The sequence below is a fragment of the Ornithodoros turicata genome, chromosome 6, assembly GCF_037126465.1.
Source record: "Ornithodoros turicata isolate Travis chromosome 6, ASM3712646v1, whole genome shotgun sequence".
NCBI classification, from domain to species: Eukaryota; Metazoa; Arthropoda; class Arachnida; order Ixodida; family Argasidae; genus Ornithodoros; species Ornithodoros turicata.
In genome coordinates, this window is record NC_088206.1 from 74253473 (window position 1) to 74264681 (window position 11209).

The 11209-nt window shown below is 44.1% G+C and overlaps 1 protein-coding gene across 8 annotated transcripts in view; it reads right to left on the bottom strand.

The window, feature by feature from the left end:
• Window positions 1-8721, bottom strand: part of LOC135397409 (A disintegrin and metalloproteinase with thrombospondin motifs like) — a 48071-nt gene extending 39350 nt beyond the window's left edge. For 2 of the 8 annotated variants that reach the window (XM_064629003.1, XM_064628998.1), the window contains exons 1-2: window positions 5835-5914; window positions 1320-1376 (exon numbers count right to left, since the gene is read on the bottom strand). In XM_064629003.1, coding sequence (XP_064485073.1) covers window positions 1320-1367 — 48 coding nt within the window. In that variant the 5' untranslated portion in view covers window positions 1368-1376; window positions 5835-5914. Of the gene's footprint in view, window positions 1-1050; window positions 1164-1319; window positions 1377-1428; window positions 1498-4740; window positions 4915-5834; window positions 5915-8467 lie in introns of those variants that run through there. The other 6 variants (XM_064629004.1, XM_064629001.1, XM_064629000.1 and 3 more) reach the window with 5 other exon arrangements.
• Window positions 8722-11209: the final 2488 nt, after the last annotated feature.

Here is an 11209-nt window from a genome sequence, read left to right on the forward strand (position 1 = left end):
TCAGGAAGACCATAGATACCGACCAAAAGGGCAACATCCTCCGAACCACATTCCAAGGAAAGCATGATTATCGTGAACATAAAGCAAAAGGGAGACCTTAGGTTCTCGGTATGCGATCTCATGTCATGTCGTTAATAAGCCAACAGGTTTCTTCTCACTCTCTCCTTTGGGCTGTGAGTGTCTTATTCCGTGTCGTCAATGCGAGAGAACCAATTTCCACGTGAAGAAGCCTTTTCGAGACAACTGCCGCCCCTTTGTGGCGGCAAACCTTTCTTTTCCGCTCTAGAGACTACTTCCTCAGGCACACTGTCATCTGCATAGAGGACCTCGTTCAAGTTCAAGTTAGACCACGGTGATATAGTTGCCAGTGAGACACCTGAGTGACTCCTTCGTGTTTTGCACTGTGTGACTTCGTGGTCACTTGTCAGAAAGATAGTTGTCAAGGGAATCTACTCAGGACACGCTGGTTTGTGTAAACACCAGAGGACAACTCATTTCTACGAATTCACGGCGCCAAGAAGCCTCCGGGTTGACTCGATGGCATAATTTTGTCAACGGCATTTTCATAGTAGCTGTGAATGTGCTCGTCGACAAACATATTTAGCGTGTAATGCCATTAAGGCAACCACATTCGCAGGATCTAAAAGCGGTGAAAGAAAATGGTTTCAAAGGAGCATTTCCTGATCGCCTCATCTAGGTCACAAACGTTTCCTTATTGTTACACTCCTGTTCCCATTCTTGTTCTCCTATTTCCAAAGTTTCAGATCGTCAATTCGGACCAATAGACACGACTTACCACCAGGACCTCATGTTCATTTTTTGTGGCTTTGCTATAACTTGTGCAACCACTGCGGAACTTTGGGGAAATGCCCTTCACCGGAGGACGAAAATATGTTCCGTGCGATCCAGGAAGGTCGCCGCCCTATATTTAGCGCCATAACTTCCCCCATTTGGATTTTGACGGACGAACACTATCGTATCACCCCGATGTTCTTTGTTTACTTGCGACGTCTTATAATTAGTCATGAAATTGGACAAATGGTGCCTCACCCTTTGGTAGCATCACGTGACGGCTGGGTCATCCGAACAAGTTTGAGAAATGCGTTCTCCTCTCTAGCAATGAAACTTTGGCACTGTTTAAAGTGCGGAAGAGTGAAATACAGTCCTTCCGTTATGGACAGGAAGGGCTACAAATATCTTGCTCTTACATGACAAGGAAAAACAAGGTCGGCTCAACCGGTTTTCCCTCTCTGTGTTACGGTCTGCCATGACGCTTCATTAGAGCGGAACACATCTCCCTGGAAGTAAAAACGGCTTACCTGATTTCCAAGCGCTGTTGTCGCTATGAGCATGGTGAGAAGGATCATCTTGGAGCCCTGAAACAAAACCCACATTGCAGAGGCCTCTCGTGTCATTTCAAAAGCATACAGGAGGATCACCATCAGGATGTGTTCCCAACAATCGTTTTTAAGACTCTAATCAAAATGACGACAAAATCCTCTACTCAGGGTGCGGCTCCATTACCTAATCACCTCTGGAACAACAACATCAACAGGTTCCGAACGCTATTTGTCCTTTTTGCGGAAATTTTCCCACGGAGCTTTCTTCAAGAGGCAAATATAATTATTTCCAAGTCGGTCTTCCACGCGAACGTTAGTTTAAATGTCTTTTTTCAGTGTGAACCACACAAGTGACGTGTTTCCAAGCGAGTGTGTGGAAACATTCACTTGAGCGTGCGCAGATGACATTCTCGCGCACCAATTTTTTCAATGTGATTGAAATAAAAAGAGCTTAATGCAGTGGAGTGGGTAATCAGTAGGTTCTTTTGAAATGTGAGGCTACGGGATTTCCATGTTGTGTTAGATTTTAAATGCGTGGTTATTTCTTTTTACCTTTGCGGGATGTTCGGGGAAATATGAGCGCCGGGTTTTTCTCTGGAGGATCGCTAATCAAATGGGTCATAAAAATTATTCCATTGTTCAGAGAAACTATTGGCGTGTCCGATATTTTAAACCACTTCCTTCACCTCCTTTTCAACAACGTCAAGTGAAAGAACAATGTTTTTCAGTTGCCACACCGAGTGGCCTTTCTTTTCAATGTCCTACTTTTTAGGCGGTTCCGTCCGTTGATGTGACAACGACTGCAGAAGGTACCCATACCTGAGGCCTTTATGTGCCACACTGTTTCATCCTGAAGGGCCAGTTTGCTTTTATGCGTGCACACAAAATGCAACTAAGTATAACTAGTACATGTTCCAGGTATTTATTTCATATTCATTTATTTCTACGTACAAATTGTTAATTGATGCCAAATATATAACACGTAATATGTTTGGTAATAAATATGCACTTTCCATTCATATCAGCGTGGCGTCGTCACTTGTGACGTATAAAGTAAAAGTAAGTGCAAATTAATATTAAATTTTAACAGTCAGAACAACGGTTCATAAACGTCCCACATTTGTTCTAATATCCCGCGATGACATGACAACGTTCATGTACCTGCAACGTTCAAACTGTGCCCATATCCTGGTCTCATGGATGTCGCATGGATATCTATGGGTATATATGGAATATACAAGATGATATCCCATTGTCCAAGGTGGCATATCATGCACACGTCGTCGGGACATGTGTTGTTTACTGGGTCAGATGGTACCCAGGCTAGAAGCACAGAGGTGACATGATTTTAGTCCAAATAGTGTCCATTAGTATGCGGCAGCAAACTTTTCCTCACGGACGACGACAAAAAGAAAGTAGGTCCCCGAACCAACTATTGTTTTGTTTTTCCTGCACACACTCAGCCAATATCTGACCGACAGAGGTTTTAAATCAATGTTCTACTCTTTCTATATTTTCAAAGATAAGGTGTTGTGGAATCATATTGGGTTCGCAACCAGTCGGGACCTTCGACGGACGCTAATACTCTACGAGGATCCTTTGGTGCGTAAAATTGGCATGTCTCGGAAGATTTGAGACTCAGGAAATGATGCTGGAATCGCAAACGTTATCTTGACAGTTGCACTAGTAAGCATTTCAAGTGCTTTACAACACAAGCGCTTCGATCAAATATACTTCTCTGGTTTATCACGAAGTAAGCTACCAATTCCAGAACTTTAGTAGCCGCGAATGGAAAAAATTGCGGTGTCGAAGGGTTCTTTCCTCCTCACCTTCTCCAACCAATGAGAAATGATTTTTTTTTTCGCCTTTGAGAGTCCATTATCTCGGAAGTTGGTTATGGAGACGTTTCAAGGAGACCGAGAATTCAATGGGCGTCTCTGGATAAAGCAACACAGTGTCCATCAACCTCCAGTTAGACAGAAAACATGAGGAGCGCGTTGGTTATGATCCATGAGAGACAGCGGCGTAGACGTCTGTCTCTCATGGATGGACTTCCTTATCTCCCAAATGAGAAAGGATTATCCATGACGGAAGGCAGTGCCATGATAATGTCCCCGATGCAACATGGAGCAAGTAAGAACACTCTGTCTCATTGCCAAGTAATTTGATTAAAATCATATAGAGAGGCATACTGTTGAATGCAGCAAGAAACACACAAGGAAGAACGAAGTTGACACCACGGCTGCTTCACGTACACTTCTCGTACACTTGTGCATATAGAGAGGATTCACTAAAATTACGAAAAATCGTTTCGACCCCAGGGTGTTCAGGTATGATTTTCCAGATTAATTGGGCAAAGTATCGTTCGAGGGTGGCTTGCTTATCGTTCGTCAGTCACCAACGCCATTTACGCCAACGCCAACGAAACATTTTAAAGCTAGGCGTTTCATACTTCGTTAAAATGCTGTATGAAAATTTTCTTCCGTGAATCGCCAAGAGCTAAAGAAAGGTTCCTTTAGGAAGTAATTTTCTGATAAAACTAGTTCCTAGCGGCGTGACGCCACCTCATCCAAACACTTTTATTAGCTGCCGAGAATCGTCTGCGTAAGCGACTGCTCTGCCCCAGACGGAAAAAGAAAGCACTGTTGGACCTGATGTTTCGTTTTCTCATTGAAAGGGCTTCTAAGCCTAATTTCTTTAGCAACGCGGAAGTCACGGGGAGAATGTTGCAGTTTTCTTGCTCGCTATTTGGAAGACGTGTTTACAGGCCTAGAAAGGACATTTCCCGTTACTTCAGTGGTTGTTCGTGTTGACGTCCGAAGGAAGGAAAAACCCAACTTTTGAAGCCTGAAGATTGGGCTAGTTAATTATTGACAGGGTTACTTGCAAGTTAGCGCCCATTACGCTACCCAGTGAATTTTGAGCCTGTGTACCGGAACAAAAGTGTAAAACGGAATATCAATATCCCTGGCAGGTCTCGATTTCTTTGGAAACGCGTGTTCAACCACAATTTTGGCCCTTTCCATTTCATAGCCCTAGTTGGTTCGCGGTGCTTTCAGCGGGCGATGGTGCTGTTAAGTGAGAGGGATTTCAAACGACGGGTTTCTCGCGCGCGTGTTTCAAAATCCTTCTCGATCTGCGAACGTTATCACGGCAGAAATAGTTTGCGTGGCGCCATACGAAAGATGGCGCAATAAATCGAGTAGGAATCGAGTGTTGGTAGCAATTTCCATAGATGACAAGTTTGATTGTCCGAACCAGGGTCTTCTTCCAGATGCCATAAAACGCAATGAAAGCAATATAGGTTTTTGTTTTTGATTGTATTTGATGAAATCACTGACTCCGTCCCGTCCAATTAGCTCGTTTAGGTAACTTGGAGGTAACGTTAAAATGGACTTACCGACAGTGTAGTAATCCAATGAGAAAAGTTCACCATAATATGCATACAAGTAAAGGACTAGAAGGAGCCATTTTTTCTCCTTTTATCGGAAGCGGAAAGAAACGACCGGTACCAGTGACTGCCCCTCGCCAAGTGATTGTCCGACGGGGAAAGTGCTCAGCCGACCTACTTTTCTCTCCTTTTCACTTTCCTTTCCACACACTATTGGTTCTTCTACCTTCCAAGAATGATAGACCGAGGAATAAACCCTCCTATTGAAACTTTATTAAATCAATGAATCATTAGTTTCTGGGCTTTCTTTCACGTAGACTGTTCATGTCATGTTCATTTGAAGCTCATGAATGATTGCCCTCTGATTATGTAATCCGTCTACTGACCGGGTTTTCTTAATTTGTCAACTGGGCGAGCTGGGCTTCCTCATGTAAGGGTCAGGAAAAATAGCCACGAGAGATGTATTTTAAAAAGCTCGCCTTCTCGACAAACCATTAACGATGATACCAGAGAAATACGGAGGCGTCCTAGTTGGAACGTTCATTGGCTTCCAAGTCTCTCTGTCCTTATCAGATCGGAAGACTTGTTGAGAAAACAAAGTTTCACAAGGTGCTCTTCTCTGGATCCTTATTGGTGGGCTGCTATGGACGATATTTTGTATACACAAAGAAGCTTCCCTCAGCTACATATTGGGGCCAGCGCCATCTATCGCCAGCGCCATTAAACAGCCGCTAATGAATGCATTGCTGAGCGGCGATCTGTTCCCACGACTATTGTTTCCGACTCTAGAACAGCAGGGGTACAAACTTTTGCAGAATCCCGGATGATTGCGAAGAGTTGGGTAATGAAATTCGTGCATTCTGGGATGATGAATTATAAGAAGACCGTCCTTGATGGTCGGCCGAGCGTACTAACTTGGCAGACGATGAGGCAAGACAAGGTCATCGCCAGACGATTTTAGGTCGACCATCACAGAAACGTTTCTTGACTTGAATGAAAGCGATCGTGCTGCAGATTTCAAGTGCCTTTCTAGCTCGCAATAACTCTTTAGTTACGCCACGACAACATTCTCATTTTGACGTCATACACAAAAGGGTGCTTACCTGTTGGTCCGCCCCCCTCTTTACACGAGGGGGACGGTCCCGAGCAATGAGCAGCTTAATCCAGCGGTATTTCACAACAACGTCTCCAACCACAGTCAGCAACCATGATGATACACAGCGGGGGAGAAGGAGGAAGTTTTTGACAACCACGTGACCCGTTTCCAGGTCAGTGGATTCATGTCTGCGTCCTTTAATCGGGGCACTGCTCTCTCTCCATCGCAAATGGAGCAAAATTCGCTCTCATAACAGAACATGATTTTTTAGTAACCTTTCAATGTCGCCTGCCTAGCGCCTTGTACCGGCCGCGAGGTTCTTTGAATAGATGCTTTTTAAAACATCGCAGGATTTACTGTAGAAGCGAGGAGCCATTCGTGGTGAGCAATTCTTTTGGCAAACATGTTTCTTTTCCAAGGCATAACATTTTTGGAGTACTAGAACAGTGTAATCATTTGCGTATTATTATTTTCAAGTGCATATTTTTATAACATTATGTATTCAATATGCTGTCAATGGTCGTGTAACTGAACAACCAAAGGATGTCGGCCTCGTTGTTCCAATGGAAAAACTACCTAGACGGGGCTTCAGCTTCACATACTTGGATGTGTTGTCACTACGTCAAATGTCACCATGTGCACTTTCTAATTAACAGAGCCAAGCAGGAAACGCCTTTCCGTGCTAATTATTTTCGCACGCAGCACGTTGTTCAAGTTTTCCCGATTAACAATTCTTGAAGCAGCAATAGTTTCTTTTTGCGGCTATCATGTACTTGTGCATCGTGGAAATAAAAAGAACAATGATGTGGAGATTGCTTCGCATTTTCTAGACATAAGTGTGGTACACATCTCGTGTAATAACAAATAAACGTGTGTTTGTTTTTCATATTTACGTGGTTCGTGTAGCAAGTGCCAAATCTTTAACATTGTAGCAAAACCTTGCTTCATCGAATATTTCATAGTTTAGCGTGCATGCGCCGAGAATAAGTCAGGTAATTGACACGTAAGGTGTGTGACGATATGATGCGCATTTCCAAACGGGTTCGAATCCCGGCTGTGCTGTCTGGGGGCAAGCATATGTCGGCCCTTGGAAGTCGGCCTAGGACGCATATTCCCCGTCAGTAGTGACCTCTGTGAACCCTTTTCAGCACTCGATTAACCTCGTATTTAAGTTACTTAATATGCGTTGCCGGGAGGGCCACAAAAGCGACGAATCGGATTTGAATTTTGCAGAGGGCTTCCACACTCTCATACTAAAAGTCCGCCTGTGTAGTTTACTCGACCCCATACAGCTGTACTGTAATTAGATGTAACCAAGGTACTTATACAGTAATTAATTACCACACCCAAAATACTGAGTTACTGTAATTACATTAAAGTTTACCTCTAGCTTGCACTCGAGGAAGCTGTTTAGTTGTAACTTTCCGTCCGCGATATTTACTGTTTTGGAAAGCTTTTTACCACGTTCTAATTTTGCATTTTTCTCATAGCTTTAGTATTCATTCATTGCCACATTGTATACTGAAACAACTGTTCATTCGGCTAGTTAACGACCTTCCCTCTATTTAATTTATATTGTAGTCTGTATGCATCACTTTAGTATCATATACACTGACTTTAGTATTATGTATAGTGAGATACAGGTGGTATATTTCGCAGCAATGTTGCTACTAGTAGTACTCATTGCTTTCTCTCCTGAGTATTCTAGATACGAGTTTCATTTCATTGCCCACACTTTGTGTTCTTTACTCCATTGACTAAATATCGGACATTGTAGATAAGTTTCTGGGAAACGTTGTAATGTAAATCTAGGGTTGCTCAATACCATTAACTGTAGCTACACTATTACACTATGGTTTGTCAAGTCATGTAGTTGTAGCTAGAGTAAGCTCTGGTCACTGACCGGGTATTTCACCAGTGACTGAATCTCTTACTTCCTCTTCAGTTGCTGTTTCCGGCGACATCTTTTTCCAGTACTTGATGACCCCGGGGAAGTGCATAAAATTTACTTTTTGTAAAAGTCTCTCTTGCAAAGAATTTGTCCACCTGGACACCCACTTGCAGAAACGCCATCTCTGCTTATAGCTAGAATTTCATGAAAAAATCTCCTCAAGTGATTCTCTTATTTCCAAATAACATCTCCTTTAGGTACTAATAAGATTCACAATAATAGCCGACCTATGAAGCAGCTTGTGACTTTCATCACATTGATATGTTGTCTGGGTGACCGTCATGTATGGGATTTAAAAAAAATTACTAGATTCCAGTTATGTTCTTGGTCAATCCCATATCGCAGCCTAACTATTATCTGCACCTAAACGTTTTCCAGTTGAGCCAATTTTCCCGATTTAAAAAGGTAGTTGATTTCACGTTGAAAATGCAAATTTAGATGTGATAAAATGGGGACTTGTTTTGAGTCACTGACGTCACGAGACACCCACTGGACGTTCTTTGTTCTTTATTGCGTGTCTCAGAAGGCCTGCCTCTCTGTGCTCTTCTTATCGGTACTTCTTCAAAGGCGGCGAACATTGACATTGATTGATTCCCGTTTATTTCACTGCTCCGCGGGGATAAAAATATTTCTAGTCTATAATTGATGTTGCTTAAAAGGCACAGCGTAAAGACAAGTATCGTACCTACCTTGCTTCGGTGTCCAAGATGAAATAAGCATCCACCGGAAAGTGTGCCAGCCAGCGGAGAAAGTGATTCCCTCCGCGTCGTCACGTGATGCTTCGGAGAGACTTTCGTAGGTTCAAGGTTGCGTCGTCGGTGAATAGCCTTCTTCAGATGATTGCGCCATTCACTTTGTCATTCCATAGCCAACAATTTATGACGGGAATAACAGTGGACCAAGATTTTTCGTCTTTGACAGTGTCGCTCTGAGCGGAAGAACATTTGTGGGACCAGAATGTTTTTTCATGTAGTTCCGCTTCTGTAGCCACAAGGTGAAAGGAGGCATTCTCTGAGGAATAGAGAAAACGACCGTGAGCAAACCCAACAAGCGTTCATTTTGCCCTAGAGGAGCGATTTCTACGAATCGGTCAGTGTCAAGCACGAAAGGCATTTTTTCATCGGATCCAATGTCCGTCATCCAGAGCTGTGAATAGAACAACAACTTTCAAGAGTCTCCGTACCATAGATTGAGAGGTTACCCGTCAAAAAGAACTCGTTACGAGTTAAGTTACCGTGTGAAATATGTAACTAAGTTAATAACCACGTTCTTTAACCTGAAATGTAACTCGCTGCTACTGAGTTTCTTAAAAAAATAGCAGAACGAGTTACTTCCACGTTACTTCGGACACAAAATAGCATTACGCGGGTGCAGCGCGCGTGAGCAGTGGAGTTAGACCTTGAGTTGCCTGAGGAGGAGTGCAACACGCTTAGATCGTTTTCGTTTATGTCCAACAATAGACCTCTCCCTGTTTGTAAACAAATGGCGTCGTAGTGTTAGACAGCGCCACAAATTTCATAGAGTTGAACTACGCTCGAAGCTAGAGGTGAACAAGGTCGCACCCGAAAGCCACGGTCTTGAGGGGATTACGATGGTCTCTGAAAAGGGACGCGACCTTCGGTCCTACTTTTCTTTTAATGGGAGGCAGCGAAGAAGTGCGCGTTCGTGGAACCCAGCCTTCTCCTTCCGATTTCAGTCTGTCTACTAACTTCACGATGTCGTTTCTCTGGTAGAGGTCTATTCAAACGCTTTGCATCTTTACTCCCTGTGGGCGCGCAATGGTTCAGCTTCATTTCAATGGCAGCGGTTCTTACTTCCTGAATAAAATACTGTCATTGATGTCAATAAAATACATATCACGTTTTATGGCAAAATGCCATGAAGGAACCGGAGAGAAAGCAAGAAAATATGTGGACGTAAGCGAAAAGCGAATTAAAAGTAACTTGGAACCTAACTTAAATTACTTTGGCAAAATTACCTGAAAAAGAAACGAGTTCCTCTGAAAGTTACCACGGCGCAGAAGTACAGAGTTAAAACTTACCAGAAACTTAGTTACAGTAACGAGTTACCTCCAACTCTACTCCCAACCAGCTCCCACCACTGCTTGCTTCCTGTGCATGGCTTTGTTAGCTGAGCTTTACACACATGATACATAAATGATTCCACTGTGTCAATGGAACAGTCGATTGAAAAAGTTTTCTTTCACGAACATTGCATGTTCAACTTTCCCAGCAATGCGTTCACGAATAAAACAAGTTCCCGCCTTTTGTATTCATATTAGTCTCGCCCTGCCTATCAAGCGCTCTTCTTCATCGTCCGGCGAGAGTCACTTTCAGCTAGTCGTTCTCCTGCAAGAAAAGCTGCATGCATTGGGTCGAGCGTGCGTATTCTGCTGGCCGTTTCACTGCAATGCGCAACATATTGCGCTGGTTGTTCCCGTGCGCTCGCCAGCACTGAATCCGTGGTCAATGAGAAGAAAAGTAGACAAGCTAGATATTTTGCCTTTTGGGTACACTAGTACCGGTTTTCACTCCTGGCAGTGCTTTCTATCGTTCTAGCTGGTGTACTGAAAATTACCCGAGTTTTTGGAGCAACTGAGAATATTGGCGATGTGGACGGGAACACGAGCTCTGAACTTCCGCTTTAGGACCTGCAACAATGTTGATGCACGAGAACCGTCATTTATCTCGACACACAGGCATAGACCGACTACGTGGTGCGTGGGTGATGCGCCGTTGTCGGCCTCACACAGGTGACCACTAACGCTCTCGGGGAATGTGCCTCATGGGCCGGCTGTGGGGGACCGTGCCGACATAAGGCAGAGGAAAACCCCCGATAGCACACTCGAGCCCGGATGTCTCGACGTGACATGGCCAGCACGCCAACAACTCAGCCACTGACTACGTGGTTAATGGGAAATGGTACGAAAGTAGTACGTAAGAGACGCATTGATTACGTAACCCCTCCTCCCAAAGCATGCTGGTGGGCACAATGAGCTTTATCAGCCTATCAGCGGACACCTTTTTCTTGCTTTTGCCCACCACAACAAAATATAACGTAACGTCACATGGGTCGTCTATATAGTGTGGCGATATGCTGCCGCAGAGAAGGACGGCGCGTAATCCATCTTTTTCTCCTTCGTCAGAGCGGGTGCTTGGCTTCCCCTCGCTGGTTGGAAAAAACGAAAGTCGATCACCTGGGGTTCTTTTCACATGCGCCTAAAATTTCCAACACACGGTGCTGGAAGCAATATCTACCTCCTCCACATTGCAAGCGTGCTCGCGCCGGATCGAACCCGCGCGAGTGCTCAGCAACGCAACACGTTACCCACTAAAGGATCAATGCCCGCTACGTGGGTATATCACCACCGTTTAATGCCGAGTAAAGCACGATCCTGCATAGCAGCATATCACGCGTTCCTCATCATCGTG